This window comes from Salvelinus alpinus, chromosome 17, assembly GCF_045679555.1.
Source record: "Salvelinus alpinus chromosome 17, SLU_Salpinus.1, whole genome shotgun sequence".
Classification (NCBI taxonomy): Eukaryota; Metazoa; Chordata; class Actinopteri; order Salmoniformes; family Salmonidae; genus Salvelinus; species Salvelinus alpinus.
Window position 1 is genome coordinate 46,696,033 of NC_092102.1, and position 27,500 is coordinate 46,723,532.

General features: G+C 44.7%; 1 protein-coding gene across 4 annotated transcripts in view; it reads right to left on the reverse strand.

The window, feature by feature from the left end:
* LOC139543057 (copine-5-like) overlaps window positions 1-27,500 on the reverse strand; it is a 179,204-nt gene that overhangs the window by 71,808 nt on the left and 79,896 nt on the right. For all 4 annotated transcript variants that reach the window (XM_071349183.1, XM_071349185.1, XM_071349182.1 and 1 more), the window contains one exon: window positions 8,044-8,107. In XM_071349183.1, the coding sequence (XP_071205284.1) occupies window positions 8,044-8,107 (64 nt within the window). The remainder of the gene's footprint in view (window positions 1-8,043; window positions 8,108-27,500) is intronic.

Consider the following 27,500-nt stretch of genomic DNA (forward strand, 5'->3'; position numbering starts at 1 on the left):
TACACGACAGTGTAGTATAAAATAGTACCGTATAATATAACACAGTATAGTATAGTTTAGTGTGAAAGTACAGTTCAGTATAATACATTATAGTACAGCACAGTACAGTATAGTATAGTATAGCACAGTAGAGTACAGTATAGTATAATACAGCAGAATATAGTATAATACAGTACAGTTTAGCATAATATATCAAAGTATAGTACAGTACAGTATAGTGTAACACATTACAGTATAATACAGTCCAGCACGATACTGTATAGTATAATACATTACAGTATAGTACAATACCGTTTAATATAGTATAGTACTACACAGTATAATACAGTATAGTACAGCACAGTACAGTGCAATACAGCATAGTACAATATAATACAGTAAAGTTTGATACTTTATAGTATAGTATAATACAGTACATTAAAGTATGATACTGTATAGTATAGTATAGTATAATGCAGTACAGTATAGTATAATACAGAATAATATGGTATATAGTACAGTATATACAGTATAGTATAATACAGTATAATATAGTATAGTACAGTATAGTATAATACAGTATAGCATAGTACAGAATAGTGTAATTAAGCAATAAGGCACAAGGGGGTGTGTTATATGGCCAATATATCACGGCTAAGGGCTGTTCTTACGCATAGCGGAGTGCCTGGACACATCCCTTAGCCGTGGTATATTGGCCATGTACTATAAACCCCCGAGGCGCCTTATTGCTATTATAAACTGGTTATAAACTGGTTACCAATGTAATTAGAGCAGTAAAAATAAGTGATTTGTCATACCCGTTGTATGATATACCACGGCTGTAAGCCAAGCAGCGTTCAGGGCTCAAACCACCCAGTTTATAATACAGTATAGTATAATACAGTATAGTAAAGTGTAATACAGTATAGTATAGTACATTATAATGCAGTAAAGTACAGTATATTATAATGCATTATACCACGGCATTATTGACTACTCGTTTCTGATTAGCTTGAAGGGCATTCTAGAGCATGCGTTATTCCCCTATAACGCGCGGTATGTCAACACGGCAGAATTTATTCAGTTAATTCTTACATGTTCTATGTTTGAGCTGCTTTCGAAAGCAAACGTCGAATTGAAAACAATATTGTTCGATTCAATTTTCATAATAGCAAGCTAGACCTGATGGTTTGGTAAACTAAACTAGCAAGTCTGTTTGTTTGGTTACCAAGGCAACTGTACTGCAACTATCTTCTAAACCTAAAGGCTACTTCAGTGGATGTTGAACACATTTCTACCTGCAAATGAATCAATTACTAGCCGCAAATGTGTTAAATTATAGCCATGGTATATAAGGGATAATCAACTCAGAGCTCTGTGCGTTATCTGGAAAATAACGCAACTCTGTGGAAGGTCAGTTCCAGTCCGCTAGCGTGTCGTGGAACACACCTTCACGTCTTATTTTGTTGATTATCTCTTACGTATAGTACAGTATAGTATAATACAGTACAGTATAATATAGTATAGTACAGTATAGTTTAATACAGTACAGTATAATATAGTATAGTACAGTATAGTTTAATACAGTACAGTATAATATAGTATAGTACAGTATAGTATAATACAGTACAGTATAATATAATATAGTATAGTACAGCATAGTATAATAGAGTACAGTATAATATAGTATAGTACAGTATAGTTTAATACAGTACAGTGTAATATAGTATATTATAATACAGTACAGTATAATATAGTATAGTACAGTATAGTATAATACAGTACAGTATAACATAGTATAGTACAGTATAGTATAATACAGTACAATATAATATAGTATAGTACAGTAAGTTTAATACAGTACAGTGTAATATAGTATATTATAATACAGTACAGTATAATATAGTATAGTACAGTATAGTATAATACAGTACAGTATAATATAGTATAGTACAGTATAGTATAATACAGTGCAGTATAATATAGTATAGTGCAGTATAGTTTAATACAGTACAGCATAATATAGTATAGTACAGTATAGTATAATACAGTACAGTATAATATAGTATAGCACAGTATAGTATAATACAGTGCAGTATAATATAGTATAGCACAGTATAGTTTAATACAGTACAGTATAATATGGTATAGTACAGTATAGTATAATACAGTACAGTATAATATAATATAGTATAGTACAGTATAGTTTAATACAGTACAGTATAATATAGTATAGCACAGTATAGCATAATGCAGTGTAGTATAATATAGTATATTACAGTATGGTTTAATACAGTACAGTGTACTATAGTATAGTATAATACAGCACAGTATAATATAGTATAGTACAGTATAGTATAATGCAGTACAGTATAATATAGTATAGTACAGTATAGTTTAATACAGTACAGTATAATATAGTATAGTACAGTATAGTATAATACAGTACAGTATAATATAGTATAGTACAGTATAGTTTAATACAGTACAGTGTAATATAGTATAGTATAATACAGTACAGTATAATATAATATAGTACAGTACAGTATAGTATAATACAGTACAGTATAATATAGTATAGAACAGTACAGGGGATGAGACTGCAGCATATTGATAGATATAAATGGATGCCCTATTTTCACCAAGTTGTAATTTATTCCTGTGTGGACAAAACCATTTTCTTCTCTCTAAAGTGTAGCCAATAGCCATCAGGTCTATGTCACATGCGTGATTGTGTGGGTGCTGTCGAGGCCTGAACACATTCACTCTAGCGATCCCAATTAATTGATTTATTCAGGCCAGGCTAGTGATGGGTGCTCTTGGGCCTGAACACATTGGCTCTATTGATCCTCATGACCCACATTACTCGCAGTACATCCTCTGACCTGCCCCTCGACCCACCACACTGCTCCAGGCCTCGGACAACAGCCCACAACTGGGCTTGCAGACCTGGTTCAAATAGGATTTGTTTACTTCAGCTGCCGTTGTTTGAGCTTGCCTTGCACAATGGAACCAATAACAGAGATACTATTTGAATTCAGGTATGTCTTGGCCGGCAGCCCACAACTCTAACTGGGCTATAACCTTTATATGTTCAAAGCACAAACCCTACGCTATGTTCCCATATCCACACTAGCATGCCACTTAGAATGTATACTCAATACAGTACACTGCTTTATTACCCATTTGCTAGTAATATAGATTTTGGAACAGTGCCTGGGAAAGAATAGCTGGTGGATGTAATATTGTAGAATGAAATGAAATACCTCTTGTATAGCAAACCGAGTAGCTCTGATGACCTCTGTAATATCCAATCAACACAGTTGGAAATAAAATACATTGTTGGTTTGAAGGAGAGAGAAAAATGCATTTCTGATTACAACTGTGGTGACTAAATGGATGCAAGCTGCTGTATTGCTGTTTTCTATTCAGACATAATCACTCTACGAGATATCTTGGTCCAATTATCTTTGTCTTTGTGTCTGTCAAGAGATGTTGTTTTTCTGTCTTAACATAATAGAAGGAAGTGACAGATATTGAGGTTGTCTCATTTGTGTCGTCCGGCTGTATCTAAAGCAAAACAAGATGGCCGCCTATTGTATGACTCAGCAGTACCAATACGGAACCATCACTTGACACCTGATACACCACCATACTTTATTACTGACACCAGGACCTTGTCATGACTCATATCCCAGTCTTCAGTACTCAAGAAACTCACAGAAAAAATGTTATTGTTTCTCATTGATTGTCATTTTATGACTCAATAAAAACAATTGTTCACAAAAAACAAAGAAACAATGTAGCTTGAAAGTAATAATTGGTCAATAACCAGGTACAGTATATTGTAACTAACCAGTAATCTCCGCACCCAGAAACAAATCAACTATTGAGATGTTCATCAGAGACTGCTAACCAGTGGGCTCTGCCAGCTGGCTGTAAAGGCACCATATCAGACACGACCTGGCATTGACCAACATTATGCTGACAGGCTGGTAGAGCTTTCCATTAGCTATGGATAACACATCATCACCAGTCAATCAGTTAGGCTGCAGCACTCTTTACCTCTGGATGGGAGACAACAGAGGGTGATGACAGTGCGGGAACAGCCGTGATACGAGTTATCCCATTGGGGGTTTGGGGACCAGAAGACTGTGGGAACAGCCATCCTACGGTTATCCCATTGGGGGGTTTGGGGACCAGAAGACAGTGGGAACAGCCATCCTACGGTTATCCCATTGGGGGTTTGGGGACCAGAAGACAGTGGGAACAGCCATCCTACGGTTATCCCATTGGGGGTTTGGGGACCAGAAGACAGTGGGAACAGCCATCCTACGGTTATCCCATTGGGGGTTTGGGGACCAGAAGACAGTGGGAACAGCCATCCTACGGTTATCCCATTGGGGGTTTGGGGACCAGAAGACAGTGGGAACAGCCATCCTACGGTTATCCCATTGGGGGTTTGGGGACCAGAAGACAGTGGGAACAGCCATCCTACGGTTATCCCATTGGGGGTTTGGGGACCAGAAGACAGTGGGAACAGCCATCCTACGGTTATCCCATTGGGGGTTTGGGGACCAGAAGACTGTGGGAACAGCCATCCTACGGTTATCACATTGGGGGTTTGGGGACTAGATGACTGTGGGAACAGCCATCCTACGGTTATCCCATTGGGGGTTTGGGGACCAGAAGACAGTGGGAACAGCCATCCTACGGTTATCCCATTGGTAGTTTGGGGCCCAGAAGACTGTGGGAACAGCCAAGCTACAGGATATCCCATTGGGGGTTTGGGGACCAGAAGACTGTGGGAACAGCCAAGCTACAGGATATCCCATTGGGGGTTTGGGGCCCAGAAGACTGTGGGAACAGCCATCCTACGGTTATCCCATTGGGGGTTTGGGGACCAGAAGACAGTGGGAACAGCCATCCTACGGTTATCCCATTGGGGGTTTGGGGACCAGAAGACTGTGGGAACAGCCATCCTACGGTTATCCCATTGGGGGTTTGGGGACCAGAAGACTGTGGGAACAGCCATCCTACGGTTATCCCATTGGGGGTTTGGGGACCAGAAGACTGTGGGAACAGCCATCCTACGGTTATCACATTGGGGGTTTGGGGACTAGATGACTGTGGGAACAGCCATCCTACGGTTATCCCATTGGGGGTTTGGGGACCAGAAGACAGTGGGAACAGCCATCCTACGGTTATCCCATTGGTAGTTTGGGGCCCAGAAGACTGTGGGAACAGCCAAGCTACAGGATATCCCATTGGGGGTTTGGGGACCAGAAGACTGTGGGAACAGCCAAGCTACAGGATATCCCATTGGGGGTTTGGGGCCCAGAAGACTGTGGGAACAGCCATCCTACGGTTATCCCATTGGGGGGTTGGGGACCAGAAGACTGTGGGAACAGCCATCCTACAGGATATCCCATTGGGGGTTTGGGGACCAGAAGACTGTGGGAACAGCCATCCTACGGTTATCCCATTGGGGGTTTGGGGACCAGAGAAGGATTAGACTGGGGCACAGTAGACCGGCAGCCGTCTTCGTGGCAGAAATTAGATGTAAAAATGTCCATTCAATTTCAATGGCCCTTTATAGTGGGAAGTGGGCCTCGTTCCCCTATCTCCCCTCTCTCCCCTTGTTCCTCTTCCTCCTCTCTCTCCCCTCGTTCCCCTCGCTCCTCCCTCTCTCCCCTTGCTCCTCTCTCCCCCTTCTCTCCCCCTGCTCTTCTCTCCCATTTCTTTCCCCTCGCTCCAGTCTTTCCCCGATCTCCCCTTTCCCTCTCTACTCCCTCTCTCCCCTTGTTCCTCTTTCCCCACTCTCTCCCTTCGTTCCTCTCTTCTCTCTCTTCCCCTTGCTCCACTAGCAGGGCAGTAATGCTGTAAAGTGCTTATTTACTGGCCTCACTTAGAGCCACAGAGAGAAAGCCAATGAGCATTATTAACGGACACAGCAGCATTATTAACGGACCCAGCAGCATTATTAATGGACCCAGCAGCATTATTAACGGACACAGCAGAATTATTAATGGACATAGCAGCATTATTAACGGACCCAGCAGCATTATTAACGGACCCAGCAGCATTATTAACGGACCCAGCAGCATTATTAATGGACATAGCATAGGCTATTAAAACTGATTCATAGGTTAACACTAGGAGTAGGGCCCGTAGGTCTAAAGGTCTGTCCTGGTGATTAGAATAAGCATGGGCTCGATAAAGAGGCATTCATAGTCATAGCAGGTTCACCATAGAGATAAATAGAGTCATATACAATCAGTATAGATAGTCTCTGATGTTCACCTCGTATGTATGGACACAATCATCCTATGATACAGACCATCGGGTCGGAACCCCTTTGCATCCAGAACATCCTGAATTATTTGTGGTGTGGAAATGTTGCTCAATTGGTATCAATGGACATAACGTGTGCTAGGAAAACATTCCCCACACCATTACACCGCCTCCAGCCTGTATCGTAGACACACCAGGCAGGATGGGGGCATGGACTCGAAGGCGCTACATGGTCAATCAGACGTCTGCATTGGCAGTGCAACATTTACGTTGATATGGCCTCTGCAGAAGTCAGGACATTCATACGTCTTGCGCTTTGCGGAGAGTAGAGCTGTTGTGAAGGACGTTGTCAAGAGAAAGTGAGTTTTGTGTTTAAACAGGACCTCCTGCCCCCACCTACCGTCAACCAATCATGTGAATGCGGAGATATACGGATTGTTACAAAATCTGGGACGGCGATGTGGTACCGAGTTCAATTTGGCCCCAACATTCCTCCGGAGGCTCCGCAATTGCGTCACACCCTCCAACAGAGCCTCCAACCACATTTTCGGATCAAGCATAAATGTTATTTTATGCTGCTTACGTCAAATCCTGACTTTGTCATCAGCATGACGCAACAGGAACTGCAATTTGTCAGACCAGTAATTATTTTTCCACTCATCAATTGTCCAGTGTTGGTGATCGCGTGCCCACTAAAGCCTTTTCTTCTTGTTTTTATCTGATAGGAGTTGTGCGTTCTGAGATGCCATTCTGCACACCCGTGTTGTACAGCGCCATTATTTGCCTGTTTGTGGCCCGCCTGTTAGCTTGCACGATTTTTGCCTTTCTCCTTCAACCTCTTTCATCAACAAGATGTTTTCGCCCACAGGACTGCCGCTGACTGGATGTTTGTTTGTTTGTCGCCACATTCTCGGTAAAACCTACTCACTGCCGTGAGTGAGAAGTCCAAGAGGCGGGCCTTTTCTGAGATACTGGAACCGGCGTACCTGGCACCGACGATCATAACCACGCTCAAAGTCGCTTAGATCACTCGTTTTGTCCATTCTAACGTTCAATCGAACAGTAACTGAATGTTTCGATGCCTGTCTGCCTGGTTCATATAGCAAGCCAAGGCCACGTGATCATTTTCGTGAACGAATATGTGTGTGATGTTCACCATATTTATTGGACACAATCTTCATATGTTACAACACATGGCTAATAGACAAGTTATTAGTAGGTTACAGGCCTAGCATATACTGTAGAGTTTTATACTGTATCTTCCTACTATATGACTCAAACAATTAAACAATAAGGCCTGAGGGGGTGTCGTATATAGCCAATATATACCACACCAATTCTTCTTTATGGCTAAAACTATTGCTAATAGACTGGTTATTCTCTATGGCCTAACTACCTCTAATAGACTGGTTATTCTCTATGGCTAAAACTATTGCTAATAGACTGGTTATTCTCTATGGCCTAACTACCTCTAATAGACTGGTTATTCTCTATGGTCTAACTACCTCTAATAGACTGGTTATTCTCTATGGCCTAACTACCTCTAATAGACTGGTTATTCTCTATTGCTAAAACTATTGCTAATAGACTGGTTATTCTCTATGGTCTAGCTAACATATTTAGTAGATTTGTATATCTTGTGTTTTGATAATGAGGTGAACATCTGCAGTATTTAAACACTGAATCACTTTTAAAACATGATGCTCTACTCTATTTGGTTGACTGTAGGAATGAAATGAAAAGGTGACAGTTCAATTATTGTGTACTTACTCTGCAGTTCCCCAACTCCTCGGCTGACAGGATGATGGTGCCACATTTCTTCTCAAGGATACCTCTACAAAACGAGAGAGAGAGAGAGAGAGAGAAACAGAGATAAAAAAAAGCTCCATCATGTGTTCATTACATTTAGTGTTGACAGGACCATGCATCATAAGGGGACTTCCACCTGTCCTCTTTCTATGGGAATCCTCCATTTCCTGGAACCAAACTACACACATTGACAGAGGAGGACCGTCTCTAAACACTCCTCAAAGCGCACCTTGATCTCTTCAGCTGTTTTCTTTCACAGATGAATTAAGAATTAGACTGATTTCAGCATACGGTCTGTTCTTCTGAACCCACAGCTGAGAACTGAGAGACACACAGGCCTTTAGGTGTTCACTGACCAAACCACTGACTCGCGCTCTGACAGTTTATCAAGTCATACAGTATGATAGCACCGGGGGAGACTTGCACATACACACACACACACACACACACACACACACACACACACACACACACACACACACACACACACACACACACACACACACACACACACACACACACACACACACACACACACACACACACACACACACACACACACACACATACCATGAAACTAAGACAGAAACCCCACAAACACTGGACATCTCCCCTCCATCTCCCTAATGGCCTGCCAATCGTATAGCTCAGCCAGGCCGATGACAGCAGGGCTCAGGAGTGTCCTGTAAATGCTACTGGATCTAGTGTAGGGTTGAGGTTTGTCCCATGGCCATCTAAAATCCATCCAATTTCCCGGGACTCAGCTTTCTCTGTGGCTCATTGGGATGAATAGGGTCCAAACCACCCACACATGTATCTGCCAGGGGAGAAAGATGAGATATTACCTGTCCTATCACACATGGGATAGGTCTCAAATGTTACCTTATGTACTGTACCCTCCCCTTCCTTCCTGTACTGTACCCTCCCCTTCCTTCCTGTACTGTACCCTCCCCTTCCTTCCTGTACTGTACCCTCCCCTTCCTTCCTGTACTGTACCCTCCCCTTCCTTCCTGTACTGTACCCTCCCCTTCCTTCCTGTACTGTACCCTCCCCTTCCTTCCTGTACTGTACCCTCCCCTTCCTTCCTGTACTGTACCGTCCCCTTTCTTCCTGTACTGTACCCTCCCCTTCCTTCCTGTACTGTACCCTCCCCTTCCTTCCTGTACTGTACTGGGCTCCCGAGTGGCGCAGCGGTCTGAAGTACTGCATCTCACTGCTAGAAATGTCACTACAGACAACCTAGTTCAAATCCAGGCTGACTCCCAAACCAGCCATGATTGGGAGTCCCATAGGGCGGCGTAAAATTGGCTCAGTGTTGTCCAGGTATGGCCTGTCATTGTAAATAATAATTTGTTCTTAACTGTCTTGCCTAGTTAAATAAAGGTAAAAAAGTCCATCCTTCGCTGTACTCTTCTTGTCCGGTACCTTTCTTCATTCCTTCCTGTACTGCACTCTTCCAAAGGCATCAGGACACTAGTGTTAGACTAAATGTTTTCAAGCTTTACCATACCATCCACACGCTTCATTCAGTAGAGTGGAGAACTATACCCGTCACTTCATTCAGTAGAGTGGAGAACTATACCCGTCACTTCATTCAGTAGAGTGGAGAACTATACCCGTCACTTCATTCAGTAGAGTGGAGAACTATACCCGTCACTTCATTCAGTAGAGTGGAGAACTATACCCGTCACTTCATTCAGTAGAGTGGAGAACTATACCCGTCACTTCATTCAGTAGAGTGGAGAACTATACCCGTCACTTCATTCAGTACAGTGGAGAACTATACCCGTCACTTCATTCAGTAGAGTGGAGAACTATACCCGTCACTTCATTCAGTAGAGTGGAGAACTATACCCGTCACTTCATTCAGTAGAGTGGAGAACTATACCCGTCACTTCATTCAGTACAGTGGAGAACTATACCCGTCACTTCATTCAGTAGAGTGGAGAACTATACCCGTCACTTCATTCAGTACAGTGGAGAACTATACCCGTCACTTCATTCAGTACAGTGGAGAACTATACCCGTCACTTCATTCAGTAGAGTGGAGAACTATACCCGTCACTTCATTCAGTACAGTGGAGAACTATACCCGTCACTTCATTCAGTAGAGTGGAGAACTATACCCGTCACTTCATTCAGTAGAGTGGAGAACTATACCCGTCACTTCATTCAGTACAGTGGAGAACTATACCCGTCACTTAATTATCTGAGCCTCCCTATGCGGTTTTCTCCAATTTAAAAGCCCAATCTCAAGGTGAATTAATTCACCTTGAATTATTTATGCGGTGTGTGTGTTAGTGTGTGTGTGTGTGAGAGAGAGAGAGAGAGAGAGAGAGAGAGAGAGAGAGAGAGAGAGAGAGAGAGAGAGAGAGAGAGAGAGAGAGAGAGAGAGAGAGAGAGAGGAAGGGGGTGAGGTAAAATAAGCTAAGGTCTCTCAGGCAAGCATAATGCATTATTGAACAGTGTTTAAGTGTTAGAAGCTTTATGACAGCTAAGTAGGTACAGTGGGGAGAACAAGTATTTGATACACTGCCGATTTTGCAGGTTTTCCTACTTACAAAGCATGTAGAGGTCTGTAATTTTTATCATAGGTACACTTCAACTGTGAGAGACGGAATCTAAAACAAAAATCCAGAAAATCACATTGTATGATTTTTAAATAATTAATTAGCATTTTATTGCATGACATAAGTATTTGATCACCTACCAACCAGTAAGAATTCCGGCTCTCACAGACCTGTTAGTTTTTCTTTAAGAAGCCCTCCTGTTCTCCACTCATTACCTGTATTAACTGCACCTGTTTGAACTCGTTACCTGTATAAAAGACACCTGTCCACACACTCAATCAAACAGATTCCAACCTCTCCACAATGGCCAAGACCAGAGAGCTGTGTAAGGACATCAGGGATAAAATTGTAGACCTGCACAAGGCTGGGATGGGCTACAGGACAATAGGCAAGCAGCTTGGTGAGAAGGAAACAACTGTTGGCGCAATTATTAGAAAATGGAAGAAGTTCAAGATGACGGTCAATCACCCTCGGTCTGGGGCTCCATGCAAGATTTCACCTCGTGGGGCATCAATGATCATGAGGAAGGTGAGGGATCAGCCCAGAACTACACGGCAGGACCTGGTCAATGACCTGAAGAGAGCTGGGACCACAGTCTCAAAGAAAACCATTAGTAACACACTACGCCGTCATGGATTAAAATCCTGCAGCGCACGCAAGGTCCCCCTGCTTAAGCCAGTGCATGTCCAGGCCTGTCTGAAGTTTGCCAATGACCATCTGGATGATCCAGAGGAGGAATGGGAGAAGGTCATGTGGTCTGATGAGACAAAAATAGAGCTTTTTGGTCTAACTCCACTCGCCGTGTTTGGAGGAAGAAGAAGTATGAGTACAACCCCAAGAACACCATCCCAACCGTGAAGCATGGAGGTGGAAACATCATTCTTTGGGGATGCTTTTCTGCAAAGGGGACAGGACGACTGCACCGTATTGAGGGGAGGATGGATGGGGCCATGTATCGCGAGATCTTGGCCAACAACCTCCTTCCCTCAGTAAGAGCATTGAAGATGGGTCGTGGCTGGGTCTTCCAGCATGACAACGACACAAAGCACACAGCCATGGCAACTAAGGAGTGGCTCCGTAAGAAGCATCTCAAGGTCCTGGAGTGGCCTAGCCAGTCTCCAGACCTGAACCCAATAGAAAATCTTTGGAGGGAGCTGAAACTCCGTATTGCCCAGCGACAGCCCCGAAACCTGAAGGATCTGGAGAAGATCTGTAGGGAGGAGTGGGCCAAAATCCCTGCTGCAGTGTGTGCAAACCTAGTCAATAACTACAGGAAACGTATGATCTCTGTAATTGCAAACAAAGGTTTCTGTACCAAATATTAAGTTCTGCTTTTCTGATGTATCAAATACTTATGTCATGCAATAAAATGCAAATTAATTACTTAAAAATCATACAATGTGATTTTCTGGATTTTTGTTTTAGATTCCGTCTCTCACAGTTGAAGTGTACCTATGATAAAAATTACAGACCTCTACATGCTTTGTAAGTAGGAAAACCTGCAAAATCGGCAGTGTATCAAATACTTGTTCTCCCCACTGTACATAGTAAAGTACATGCCATCTCTCTTTCTCTCTTTCTCTCTCTCTTTCTATCTCTCTATCCTTCATTCATTAAATCAGTCGGAGCATTAGTCCCTCCTGAGTGCATTGTGCCACAAGGGCTGTGTGTGTGTGTGGGAAAACCCAGCCAGTCTCTGGTGATGTGATGATGAAACCATGTGAAAAGTGCTGCTGCCATCCTGTTTCTGTTATCTATAATAGAGGAGCCCCCCCCCCCCCCCCCTCTCTCAATTCAATTCAAGGGGCTTTATTGCCATTGGAAACACACAGTTGAAGTCGGAAATTTACATACACCTTAGCCAAAAACATTTAAACTCAGTTTTTCACAATCCCTGACATTTAATCATAGTAAAAATTCCCTGTCTTAGGTCAGTTAGGATCACCACTTTATTTTAAGAATGTGAAATGTCAGAATAATAGTAGAGAGAATGATTTTTTTCAGCTTTAATTTCTTTCATCACATTCCCAGTGGGTCAGAAGTTTACATACACTCAATTAATATTTAGTAGCATTGCCTTTAAAATGTTTAACTTGGGTAAAACATTTCTGGTAGCCTTCCACAAGCTTCCCACAATAAGTTGGGTGAATTTTGGCCCATTCCTCCTGACATAGCTGGTGTAACTGAGTCAGGTTTGTAGGATCCTTGCTCGCACACACTTTTTCAGTTCTGCCCACAAATTTTCTATAAGATTGAGGTCAGGGCTTTGTGATGGCCACTCCAATACCTTGACTTTGATGTCCTTAAGCCATTTTGCCACAACTTTGGAAGTATGCTTGGGGTCATTGTCCATTTTGAAGACCCATTTGCGACCAAGCTTTAACTTCCTGACTGATGTCTTGAGATGTTGCTTCAATATATCCACATAATTTTCTTTCTTCATGATGCCATCTATTTTGTGAAGTGCACCGGTCCCTCCTGCAGCAAAGCAACCCCAGAACATGATGCTGCCACCCCCGTGCTTCACGGTTGGGATGGTGTTCTTCGGCTTGTAAGCCTCCCCCTTTTTCCTCCAAGCATAACGATGGTCATAATGGCCAAACAGTTCTATTCTTGTTTCATCAGACCAGAGTACATTTCTCCAAAAAGTACAATATTTGTCCCCATGTGCAGTTGCAAACCGTAGTCTGGCTTTTTTATGGTGGTTTTGGAGCAGTGGCTTCTTCCTTGCTGAGCGGCCTTTCAGGTTATGTCAATATAGGACTCGTTTTACTGTGGATATAGATACTTTTGTATCCGTTTCCTCCAACATCTTCACATGGTCCTGTGCTGTTGTTCTGGGATTGATTTGCACTTTTCGCACCAAAGTACATTCATCTCTAGGAGACAGAAGGTGTCTCCTTCCTGAGCGGTATGATGGCTGCGTAGTCCCATGGTGTTTATACTTGTGTACTATTGTTTGTATAGATGAGCGTGGTACCTTCAGGCGTTTGGAAATTGCTTCCAAGGATGAACCAGACTTGTGGAGGTCTACAAATGTTTTCTGAGGTCTTGGCTGATTTATTTTGATTTTCCCTTGATGTCAAGCAGAGGCATTGAGTTTGAAGGTAGGCCTTGAAATACATCCACAGGTACACCTCCAATTGACTCAAATGATGTCAATTAGCCTATCAGAAGCTTCTAAAGCCACGACATCAATGTCTGGAATTTTCCAAGCTGTTTAAAGGCACAGTCGACTTTGTTTATGTAATCTTCTGTCCCACTGGAATTGTGGTACAGTGAATTATATATGAAATAATTTGTCTGTAAACAATTGTTTGAAAATTACTTGTGTCATGCACAAAGTAGATGTCCTAACCGACTTGCCAAAACTATAGTTTGTTAACAGGAAATATGTGGAGTGGTTAAAATACTCGTTTTAATGATTCCAACCTAAGTGTATGTAAACTTCCGACTTCAACTGTATGTTTACATTGCCAAAGCAAGTGAAATGGACAAAAACAAAAATAAACAATAAACAATAAAAAGTAAAAGGTAAATATTACACTCACACAAGTTTCAAAAGAATAAAGACATTTCAAATGTCATATTATGTCTATATACAGTATTGTAATGATGTGCAAATAGGTCAAGTACAAAAGGAAAAAATAATATGGGTTGTATTTACAATGGTGTTTGTTCTTCACTTGTTGCCCTTTTCTTGTCGCAACAGGTCACAAATCTTGCTGCTGTAATTGCACACTGTGGAATTTCACCCAATAGATATGGGAATTTATCAAAATTGGATTTGTTTTCTAATTCTTTGTGGGTTTGTGTAATCTGCGGGAAATATGAGTCTCTAATATGGTCATATAGTTTTCAGAAGGTTAGGAAGTGCAGCTCAGTTTCCACCTCATTTTGTCGGCAGTCTTCTCTTGGGAGCCAGGTCTGCCTATGACAACTTTTCTAAATAGCAAGGCTATGCTCACTGAGTCTGTACATAGTCAAAGCTTTCGTTAATTTTGGGTAGGTCACAGTGGTCAGGTATTCTGCCACTGTGAACTCTCGGGTTTAGGGCCAAATTGCATTCTAGTTTGCTCATAATTTGTGGGTATTGGCCTAACTCTGCTCTGCATGCATTATTTGGTGTTTTATGTTATACATGGAGGAGATTCTTGCAGAATTCTGCAAGCAGAGTCTCAATTTGGTGTTTGTTCCATTTTGCGAATTCTTGGTTGGTGAGCAGACCCCAGACCTCACAACCATGAAGAGCAATGGGTTCTATAACCGACTCAAGTCTTTTTTGCCAGATCCTAATTGTTATGTCAAATGTTCCTTTTGATGGCGTAGAATGCTCTTCTTGCCTTGTCTCTCAGATCGTTCACAGCTTTGTGGAAGTTACCTGTGACGCTGATGTTTAAGCAGAGGAATGTTTACTTTTTTGTGTGCTCTAGGGCAACGGTGTCTAGATGGAATTTGTATTTGTGGTCCTGGCAACTGGACCTTTTTGGAACACCATTATTTTTGTCTTACTGATATTTACTGTCAGGGCCCAGGCCCAGGGGGGGGGGGGGGGTCATTGCCTGGTTACAATGAACAGCAGAAAACACAGGGGGGTCATTGCCTGGTTACAATGAACAGGAGAGAACACAGGGGGGGTCATTGCCTGGTTACAATGAACAGCAGAGAACACAGGGGGGGTCATTGCCTGGTTACAATGAACAGCAGAGAACACAGGGGGGGTTATTGCCTGGTTACAATGAACAGCAGAGAACACAGGGGGGTCATTGTCTGGTTACAATGAACAGCAGAGAACACAGGGGGGGGGGGGGGTCATTGCCTGGTTACAATGAACAGCAGAGAACACAGGGGGGGTCATTGCCTGGTTACAATGAACAGCAGAGAACACAGGGGGGGTCATTGCCTGGTTACAATGAACAGCAGAGAACACAGGGGGGTCATTGCCTGGTTACAATGAACAGCAGAGAACACAGGGGGTCATTGCCTGGTTACAATGAACAGCAGAGAACACACAGGGGTCATTGCCTGGTTACAATGAGCAGCAGAGAACACACAAGGGTCATTGCCTGGTTACAATGAACAGCAGAGAACACAGGGGGTCATTGCCTGGTTACAATGAGCAGCAGAGAACACACGGGGGTCATTGCCTGGTTACAATGAACAGCAGAGAACACAGGGGGTCATTGCCTGGTTACAATGAGCAGCAGAGAACACACAAGGGTCATTGCCTGGTTACAATGAACAGCAGAGAACACAGGGGGTCATTGCCTGGTTACAATGAGCAGCAGAGAACACACAAGGGTCATTGCCTGGTTACAATGAACAGCAGAGAACACACGGGGGTCATTGCCTGGTTACAATGAACAGCAGAGAACACAGGGGGGTCATTGCAGTAAAGATTAATCCTTTTACTTTCATAAGTTATGTCCTCTGTGAAAGCAAATGGGTTACATAATAGCTACAGTATGTTTCTTTACAGCATACTGTGGGTGTATCCCCTATGGGCCCTGGTCAAAAGTAGTGCACCATATTGGAATAGGGCGCCATTTGGTATTCAGCAAATGTATTGTGACTACTAACACTGCAGGTGCAGATGGACAGCACTAACGTATGTTAATTGGTACTTATACTGTATGAGGCTCTACAGGCGTATTGTAATGGAGCCACTGGGGATCCCCTTGGCTCTCAATAGACACAGAGACATATGGTCCTATGCTGCTTGATGCCACGTTATTCTGGAGTGCCGACTGATGTTCCCCATCAGAACCTCAGGTGGGTTTCAACCAGAAGAACAGACTGTCAGGGACTCACCCTCCCTCCCTCTCTTCACCCTCTCCTCTCCTCTCCTCTCCTCTCCTCTCCTCTCCTCACTCTCCTCTCCTCACCCTCCTCTCCACACCCTCCCTCTCCTCACCTTGCCTCTCCTCACCCTCCCTCACCTTCGCTCCCTCACCTTCCCTCTCCCCACCTTCCCTCTCCTCACCCTCCCTCTCCTCACCATCCCTCACCTTGCCTCTCCTCACCCTCCTCTCCTCTCCCTCCTCTCCTCACCCTTCTCTCCTCACCCTCCCTCTCCTCACCATCCCTCACCTTGCCTCTCCTCACCCTCCACTCCTCACCCTCCCTCTCCTCTCCCTCCCTCTCCTAACTCTCCCAGCTCCAGAGTGGGAACTCTTGTTGTGTAAAGTGATTCTCAGCACGGGTGGGATAAACCTCCATATGCACCTTTTTAACGATTTAAAATTAATTCGGTGCCATCACAGCCTGTTGGTTAAAGATGACTGTGATGCTGTTGGTTAAAGATGGCTGTGTTGCTGTTGGCTTTTGTACACAGTACAATACAGTCAATACAGAATACTGAATGAGGCTGAGGCAGGGATCCTTTTCTCTCTCTCTCTCAGAGAGTGCATCCACTTTTAAGCCCTTTCGTTTTATAGCCCTTTTCTTATGCAAAATATTGCATCAAATTAGATGCATGACACATTATGTACAGTATATTGCAGGCTGAATATGTAGCCTGCCGTTCTATAGCTTCCAAAGGGTCCCTCAGGGCAGTGACTATTGTGAACAGAGAAAGAAATGTCCCATTCTCTCCCATTACCCCCGGCGATAGAGATGGGGTGAATTAAGACTAGCAAGATAAGAGAGATGGAGGAGGAGAATGGAAGAGAAGAGGGAGGACAATGGAAGAGAAGAGGGGGGAGAATGGAAGAGAAGAGGGAGGAGAATGGAAGAGAAGAGGGGGGAGAATGGAAGAGAAGAGGGGGGACAATGGAAGAGAAGAGGGGGGAGAATGGAAGAGAAGAGGGGGGAAGATGGAAGATAAGAGGGGGGTCAATGGAAGAGAAGAGGGGGGATATGGAAGAGAAAAAGGGGGATAATGGAAGAGAAGAGGGGGGAGGATGGAAGAGAAGAGGGGGGAGAATGGAAGAGAAGAGGGGGGAGAATGGAAGAGAAGATACAGTGTATCCTTTTAGTTTGAATTTTGTCGACAGACTCAATAGAATATATTGTGAGAACGGGTAGAACAGGAAAGCGGATGTAGCCTCAATTAGCCTAGCGAGCTATAAACTAGCTTCCCCCGGTTTGATGCAGTCAAGACAGGCACTATTCAATTATATTTGGTCTCCCGGGTGGCGCAGCGGTTTAAGGCACTGCATCTCAGTGTTAGAGGTGTCACTACAGACGCTGGTTTGAGTCTAGGCTGCATCAAAAACTGGCTGTGACTGGGAGTACCATAGGGTGATACACATGTCCCATTCTCTCCCATTACCCCCGGCGATAGAGATGGGGTGAATTAAGACTAGCGAGATAAGTGAGAGGGAGAAGGAGAATGGAAGAGAAGAGGGGGGAATGGAAGAGAAGAGGAGGAGAATGGAAGAGAAGAGGGAGGAGAATGGAAGAGAAGAGGGGGGATAATGGAAGAGAAGAGGGGGGATAATGGAAGAGAAGAGGGGGGATAATGGAAGAGAAAAGGGGGGATAATGGAAGAGAAGAGGGGGGGATAATGGAAGAGAAGAGGGGGGATAATGGAAGAGAAAAGGGGGGATAATGGAAGAGAAGAGGGGGGGAATGGAAGAGAAGAGGGGGGATAATGGAAGAGAAGAGGGGGAGAATGGAAGACAAGAGGGGGAGAATGGAAGACAAGAGGGGGAGAATGGAAGAGAAGAGGGGGAGAATGGAAGAGAAGAGGGGGGAGAATGGAAGACAAGAGGGGGAGAATGGAAGAGAAGAGGGGGAGATTGAAGAGAAGAGGGGGGAGAATGGAAGAGAAGAGGGGGAGAATGGAAGAGAAGAGGGGGAGAATGGAAGACAAGAGGGGGAGAATGGAAGAGAAGAGGGGGAGAATGGAAGAGAAGAGGGGGGAGAATGGAAGACAAGAGGGGGAGAATGGAAGAGAAGAGGGGGAGATTGGAAGAGAAGAGGGGGGAGAATGGAAGAGAAGAGGGGGGAGAATGGAAGAGAAGAGGGGGAGAACGGAAGAGAAGATACGGTGTATCCTTTTAGTTTGAATTTTGTCGACAGACTCAATAGAATATATTGTGAGAACGGGTAGGACAGGAAAGCGGATGTAGCCTCAATTAGCCTAGCGAGCTATAAACTATCTTCCACCGGTTTGATGCAGTCAAGACAGGCACTATTCAATTATATTTGGTCTCCCGGGTGGCGCAGCGGTCTAAGGCACTGCATCTCAGTGTTAGAGGTGTCACTAAAGACGCTTGTTTGAGTCTAGGCTGCATCAAAAACTGGCTGTGACTGGTAGTACCATAGGGTGATACACATGTCCCATTCTCTCCCATTACCCCCGGCGATAGAGATGGGGTGAATTAAGACTAGCGAGATAAGAGAGAGGGAGAAGGAGAATGGAAGAGAAGAGGGGGGAATGGAAGAGAAGAGGGGGAGAATGGAAGAGAAGAGGGAGGTGAATGGAAGAGAAGGATGGAAGAGAAGAGGGGGGATTATGGAAGAGAAGAGGGGGGATAATGGAAGAGAAAAGGGGGGAGGATGGAAGAGAAGAGGGGGGATAATGGAAGAGAAGAGGGGGGATAATGGAAGGGGGGATAATGGAAGAGAAAATGGGGGATAATGGAAGAGAAGATGGGGGGGAATGGAAGAGAAGAGGGGGGATAATGGAAGAGAAGAGGGGGGATAATGGAAGAGAAGAGGGGGAGAATGGAAGAGAAGAGGGGGGATAATGGAAGAGAAGAGGGGGGATAATGGAAGAGAAAAGGGGGGATAATGGAAGAGAAGAGGGGGGAATGGAAGACAAGAGGGGGGACAATGGAAGAGAAAAGGGGGGATAATGGAAGAGAAGAGGGGGGGAATGGAAGAGAAGAGGGGGGAGGATGGAAGAGAAAAAGGGGGATAATGGAAGACAAGAGGGGGAACAATGGAAGAGAAAAGAGGGGATAATGGAAGAGAAGATTGGGGGAATGGAAGAGAAGAGGGGGGGAGTGGAAGAGAAGAGGGGGGAGGAGGGAAGAGAAAAGGGGGGATAATGGAAGAGAAGAGGGGGGATAATGGAAGACAAGAGGGGGGACAATGGAAGAGAAGAGGGGGAGAATGGAAGAGAAGAGGGGGGATAATGGAAGAGAAGAGGGGGAATAATGGAAGAGAAAAGGGGGGATAATGGAAGAGAAGAGGGGGGGAATGGAAGACAAGAGGGGGGACAATGGAAGAGAAAAGGGGGGATAATGGAAGACAAGAGGGGGAACAATGGAAGAGAAAAGAGGGGATAATGGAAGAGAAGAGGGGGGGAATGGAAGAGAAGAGGGGGAGAATGAGAGAAGAGGGGGGAGGAGGGAAGAGAAAAGGGGGGATAATGGAAGAGAAGAGGGGGGATAATGGAAGAGAATAGGGGGGAGAATGGAAGAGAAGAGGGGGGAGGAGGGAAGAGAAAAGGGGGGATAATGGAAGAGAAGAGGGGGGATAATGGAAGAGAAGAGGGGGGAGAATGGAAGAGAAGAGGGGGGATAATGGAAGAGAAGAGGGGGAGAATGGAAGAGAAGAGGGGGGAGGATGGAAGAGAAGAGGGGGGAGGATGGAAGAGAAGAGGGTGAGAATGGAAGAGAAGAGGGGGGAGAATGGAAGAGAAGAGGGGGGAGGATGGAAGAGAAGAGGGGGGAGGATGGAAGAGAAGAGGGGGAGAATGGAAGAGGAAAGGGGGGATAATGGAAGAGAAGGGGGGAGGATGGAAGAGAAGAGGGGGGACAATGGAAGAGAAGAGGGGGATAATGGAAGAGAAGAGGGGGGGGAATGGAAGAGAAGAGGGGGGACAATGGAAGAGAAGAGGGGGATAATGGAAGAGAAGAGGGGGGAGAATGGAAGAGAAGAGGGGGGAGAATGGAAGATAAGAGGGAGGAGAATGTAAGACAAGAGGGGGAGAATGGAAGACAAGAAGGAGGAGGATGGAAGAGAAGAGGGGGAGAATGGAAGAGAAGATACGGTGTATCATTTTAGTTTGAATTTTGTCGACAGACTCAATAGAATATATTGTGAGAACGGGTAGGACAGGAAAGCGGATGTAGCCTCAATTAGCCTAGCGAGCTATAAACTAGCTTCCCCCGGTTTGATGCAGTCAAGACAGGCACTATTCAATTATATTTTGTCTCCCGAGTGGCGCAGTGGTCTAAGGCACTGCATCTCAGTGTTATAGGTGTCACTACAGACGCTGGTTTGAGTCTAGGCTGCATCAAAAACTGGCTGTGACTGGGAGTACCATAGGGTGATACACATGTCCCATTCTCTCCCATTACCCCCGGCGATAGAGATGGGGTGAATTAAGACTAGCGAGATAAGTGAGAGGGAGAAGGAGAATGGAAGAGAAGAGGGGGGAGAATGGAAGAGAAGATACGGTGTATCCTTTTAGTTTGAATTTTGTCGACAGACTCAATAGAATATATTGTGAGAACGGGTAGAACAGGAAAGCGGATGTAGCCTCAATTAGCCTAGCGAGCTATAAACTAGCTTCCCCCGGTTTGATGCAGTCAAGACAGGCACTATTCAATTATATTTGGTCTCCCGGGTGGCGCAGCGGTTTAAGGCACTGCATCTCAGTGTTAGAGGTGTCACTACAGACGCTGGTTTGAGTCTAGGCTGCATCAAAAACTGGCTGTGACTGGGAGTACCATAGGGTGATACACATGTCCCATTCTCTCCCATTACCCCCGGCGATAGAGATGGGGTGAATTAAGACTAGCGAGATAAGTGAGAGGGAGGAGGAGAATGGAAGAGAAGAGGGGGGGAATGGAAGAGAAGAGGGGGAGAATGGAAGAGAAGAGGGAGGAGAATGGAAGAGAAGAGGGGGGATAATGGAAGAGAAGAGGGGGGATAATGGAAGAGAAAAGGGGGGAGGATGGAAGAGAAGAGGGGGGATAATGGAAGAGAAGAGGGGGGATAATGGAAGAGAAAAGGGGGGATAATGGAAGAGAAGAGGGGGGGAATGGAAGAGAAGAGGGGGGATAATGGAAGAGAAGAGGGGGAGAATGGAAGACAAGAGGGGGAGAATGGAAGAGAAGAGGGGGAGAATGGAAGAGAAGAGGGGGGAGAATGGAAGACAAGAGGGGGAGAATGGAAGAGAAGAGGGGGAGATTGAAGAGAAGAGGGGGGAGAATGGAAGAGAAGCGGGGGAGAATGGAAGAGAAGAGGGGGAGAATGGAAGACAAGAGGGGGAGAATGGAAGAGAAGAGGGGGAGAATGGAAGAGAAGAGGGGGGAGAATGGAAGACAAGAGGGGGAGAATGGAAGAGAAGAGGGGGAGATTGGAAGAGAAGAGGGGGGAGAATGGAAGAGAAGAGGGGGGAGAATGGAAGAGAAGAGGGGGAGAACGGAAGAGAAGATACGGTGTATCCTTGTAGTTTGAATTTTGTCGACAGACTCAATAGAATATATTGTGAGAACGGGTAGGACAGGAAAGCGGATGTAGCCTCAATTAGCCTAGCGAGCTATAAACTAGCTTCCCCCGGTTTGATGCAGTCAAGACAGGCACTATTCAATTATATTTGGTCTCCCGGGTGGCGCAGCGGTCTAAGGCACTGCATCTCAGTGTTAGAGGTGTCACTACAGACGCTTGTTTGAGTCTAGGCTGCATCAAAAACTGGCTGTGACTGGTAGTACCATAGGGTGATACACATGTCCCATTCTCTCCCATTACCCCCGGCGATAGAGATGGGGTGAATTAAGACTAGCGAGATAAGAGAGAGGGAGAAGGAGAATGGAAGAGAAGAGGGGGGAATGGAAGAGAAGAGGGGGAGAATGGAAGAGAAGAGGGAGGTGAATGGAAGAGAAGGATGGAAGAGAAGAGGGGGGATAATGGAAGAGAAGAGGGGGGATAATGGAAGAGAAAAGGGGGGAGGATGGAAGAGAAGAGGGGGGATAATGGAAGAGAAGAGGGGGGATAATGGAAGGGGGGATAATGGAAGAGAAAATGGGGGATAATGGAAGAGAAGATGGGGGGGAATGGAAGAGAAGAGGGGGGATAATGGAAGAGAAGAGGGGGGATAATGGAAGAGAAGAGGGGGAGAATGGAAGAGAAGAGGGGGGATAATGGAAGAGAAGAGGGGGGATAATGGAAGAGAAAAGGGGGGATAATGGAAGAGAAGAGGGGGGAATGGAAGACAAGAGGGGGGACAATGGAAGAGAAAAGGGGGGATAATGGAAGAGAAGAGGGGGGGAATGGAAGAGAAGAGGGGGGAGGATGGAAGAGAAAAAGGGGGATAATGGAAGAAAAGAGGGGGAACAATGGAAGAGAAAAGAGGGGATAATGGAAGAGAAGATTGGGGGAATGGAAGAGAAGAGGGGGGGAGTGGAAGAGAAGAGGGGGGAGGAGGGAAGAGAAAAGGGGGGATAATGGAAGAGAAGAGGGGGGATAATGGAAGAGAAGAGGGGGGAGAATGGAAGAGAAGAGGGGGGAGAATGGAAGACAAGAGGGGGGACAATGGAAGAGAAGAGGGGGAGAATGGAAGAGAAGAGATAATGGAAGAGAAAAGGGGGGATAATGGAAGAGAAGAGGGGGGGAATGGAAGACAAGAGGGGGGACAATGGAAGAGAAAAGGGGGGATAATGGAAGAGAAGAGGGGGGGAATGGAAGAGAAGAGGGGGGAGGATGGAAGAGAAAAGGGGGGATAATGGAAGACAAGAGGGGGAACAATGGAAGAGAAAAGAGGGGATAATGGAAGAGAAGAGGGGGGGAATGGAAGAGAAGAGGGGGGCAGAATGGAAGAGAAGAGGGGGGAATGGAAGAGAAGAGGGGGGATAATGGAAGAGAAGAGGGGGGATAATGGAAGAGAAGAGGGGGGATAATGGAAGAGAAAAGGGGGGATAATGGAAGAGAAGAGGGAGGAATGGAAGACAAGAGGGGGGACAATGGAAGAGAAAATGGGGGATAATGGAAGAGAAGAGGGGGGGAATGGAAGAGAAGAGGAGGGAGGATGGAAGAGAAAAGGGGGGATAATGGAAGACAAGAGGGGGAACAATGGAAGAGAAAAGAGGGGATAATGGAAGAGAAGAGGGGGGGAATGGAAGAGAAGAGGGGGAGAATGAGAGAAGAGGGGGGAGGAGGGAAGAGAAAAGGGGGGATAATGGAAGAGAAGAGGGGGGATAATGGAAGAGAATAGGGGGGAGAATGGAAGAGAAGAGGGGGGAGGAGGGAAGAGAAAAGGGGGGATAATGGAAGAGAAGAGGGGGGATAATGGAAGAGAAGAGGGGGGAGAATGGAAGACAAGAGGGGGGAGAATGGAAGAGAAGAGTGGGGAGAATGGAAGAGAAGAGGGGGGAGGATGGAAGAGAAGAGGGGGGACAATGGAAGAGAAGAGGGGGATAATGGAAGAGAAGAGGGGGGGAATGGAAGAGAAGAGGGGGGACAATGGAAGAGAAGAGGGGGATAATGGAAGAGAAGAGGGGGGAGAATGGAAGAGAAGAGGGGGGAGAATGGAAGATAAGAGGGAGGAGAATGGAAGACAAGAGGGGGAGAATGGAAGACAAGAGGGAGGAGGATGGAAGAGAAGAGGGGGAGAATGGAAGAGAAGATACGGTGTATCCTTTTAGTTTGAATTTTGTCGACAGACTCAATAGAATATATTGTGAGAACGGGTAGGACAGGAAAGCGGATGTAGCCTCAATTAGCCTAGCGAGCTATAAACTAGCTTCCCCTGGTTTGATGCAGTCAAGACAGGCACTTTTCAATTATATTTTGTCTCCCGAGTGGCGCAGTGGTCTAAGGCACTGCATCTCAGTGTTATAGGTGTCACTACAGACGCTGGTTTGAGTCTAGGCTGCATCCGCTGTGTCTAGGCTGTGACTGGGAGTACCATAGGGTGATACACAATTGGCCCAGCATCATCTGGGTTATTAGCTGCGGTAGGCCGTCATTGTAAATAAGAATATCAAGGGAAAATCAAAATAAATCAGCCAAGACCTCAGAAAAAAAATTGTAGACCTCCACAAGTTTGGTTCATCCTTGGGAGCAATTTCATTCTTAATTTGTATTTTTAGAATTGTTGCTAGGTATTACTGCACTGTTGGAGCTAGAAAATACAAGCATTTTGCTGAACCTGCGATAACATATGTGTACAAATCTGTGTGCAAATCTGTGTCCTTGACCAATAAAATTTAATTTGATTAAACATTTTGACTATAACTTTATTACTCTAAACCAGACAACACACAGCATACAGTTGAAGTAGGAAGTTTACATATACCTTAGCCAAATACATTTAAACTCAGTTTTTCACAATTCTTGACATTTAATCCTAGTAAAAATTCCCTGTTTTAGGTCACTTAGGATCACCACTTTATTTTAAGAATGTGAAATGTCAGAATAATAGCAGAGAGACTATTTATTTCAGCTTTTATTTCTTTCATCACATTCCCAGTGGGTCAGAAGTTTACATACACTCAATTAGTATTTGGTAGCGTTGCCTTTAAATTGTTTAACTTGGTCAAACGGTAGCCTTCCACAAGCTTCCCACAATAAGTTGGGTGAATTTTGGCCCATTCCTCCTGACAGAGCTGGTGTAACTGAGTCAGGGTGGTAGGCCTCCTTGCTCGCACACGCTTTTTCAGTTCTGCCCAAAAATGTTCTATATGATTGAACTCAGGGCTACTCCAATACCTTGACTTTGTTGTCCTTAAGCCATTTTGCCACAACTTTGGAAGTATGCTTGGTGTCATTGTCCATTTTGAAGACCCATTTGCGACCAAGCTTTAAATTCCTCACTGATGTCTTGAGATGTTGCTTCAATATATCCACATAATTTTCCGTCTTCATGATCCAATCTATTTTGTGAAGTGCACCGGTCCCTCCTGCAGCAAAGCAACCCCACAACATGATGCTGCCAACCCCGTGCTTCACGGTTGGGATGGTGTTCGTCGGCTTGCAAGCCTCCCCCTTTTTCCTCCTAACATAACGATTGTCATTATAGCCAAACAGTTCTATTCTTGTTTCATCAGACCAGAGGACATTTCTCCAAAAAGTACGATCTTTGTTCCCATGTGCAGTTGCAAACCGTAGTCTGGCTTTTTTATGGTGGTTTTGGAGCAGTGGCTTCTTCCTTGCTGAGCGGCCTTTCAGGTTATGTCCATATAGGACTCATTTCACTGTGGATATAGATACTTTTGTACCTGTTTCCTCCAGCATCTTCACAAGGTCCTTTGCTGTTGTTCTGGGATTGATTTGCACTTTTTGCACCAAAGTACATTCATCTCTAGGAGACAGAAGGTGTCTCCTTCCTGAGCGGTATGAGCTGCGTGGTCCCATGGTGTTTATACTTGCGTACTATTGTTTGTACAGATGAAAGTGGTACCTTCAGGCATTTGGAAATTGCTCCCAAGGATGAACCAAACTTGTGGAGGTCTACAATTTTTTTTCTGAGGTCTTGGCTGATTTATTTTGATTTTCCCTTGATATCAAGCAAAGAGGCACTGAGTTTCAAGGTAGGCCTTGAAATACATCCACAGGTACACCTCCAATTGACTCAAATGATGTCAAATAGCCTATCAGAAGCTTCTAAAGCTTATCCCGGAACTGGTTTGATACATTCACCTCTGAAGGTAAATAATGTTCTTACATTCAATAATCTTGCTCTGATTTGTCATCCTGAGGGTCCCAGAGATAAAAATGTAGCATCGTTTTGTTTAATAAAATCCATTTTTATATTCAAATGTAGGAACTGGGTTCTACAGTTTGAACCCCTGCTGTCTCTGGTGACATTAAAACAGTTACAGAGTTTAATGGCTGTGATAGGAGAAAACTGAGGATGGATCAACAACATTGTAGTTACTCCACAATACTAACCTAATTGACAGAGTGAAAAGAAGAAAGCCTGTACAGAATACAAACATTTAAAAACATGCATCCTCTTTGCAACAAGTCACTAAAGTAATACTGTAAAAAATGTGGCAAAGCAATTTACTTTTTGTCCCGAATACAAAGTGTTCAAATCAAATGCAACACATTACTGAGAACCACTCCCCATATTTTGAAGCATAGTGATGGCTGCATCATGTTATGGGTATGGTTGTAATCATTAAGAACTGGGGAGTTTTTCAGGATAAAAATAGAGCTGAGCACAGGCAAAATCCTAGAGGAAAACCTGGTTCAGTCTGCTTTCAACCAGACACTGGGAGATTAATTCACCTTTCAGCAGGACAATAACCCGATTCACAAGGCCTCAACACTGGAGTTGCATACCAAGAAGACAGTGAATGTTCCTGAGTGACCAAGTTACAGTTTTGACTTAAATCTATTTGAAAATCTATGGCAAGACTTGACAAGTGTTGTCTAGCAATGATCAACAACATGTTTGACAGGGGTGTGAATAATTATATAAAAGAGATATTTCTCTATTTCATTTTCAATAAATTAGCAAAAATGTATAAAAAACATGTTTTCACTCTGTCATTATGGGGTATTGTGTGTGTGTGTGTGTGTGTGTGTGTGTGTGTGTGTGTGTGTGTGTGTGTGTGTGTGTGTGTGTGTGTGTGTGTGTGTGTGTGTGTGTGTGTGTGTGTGTGTGTGTGTGTGTGTGTGTGTGAGACACCTCTCCAGCAGCACAGTGGACCTGTCCTTTGTGAGGTGTACGGCCCCTAGTAGCACAGTGGACCTGTCCTTTGTGAGGTGTACGGCCCCTAGCAGCACAGTGGACCTGTCCTTTGTGAGGTGTACGGCCCCTAGCAGCACAGTGGACCTGTCCTTTGTGAGGTGTACGGCCCCTAGCAGCACAGTGGACCTGTCCTTTGTGAGGTGTACGGCCCCTAGCAGCACAGTGGACCTGTCCTTTGTGAGGTGTACGGACCCAGCAGCACAGTGAACCTGTCCTTTGTGAGGTGTACGGCCCCTAGCAGCACAGTG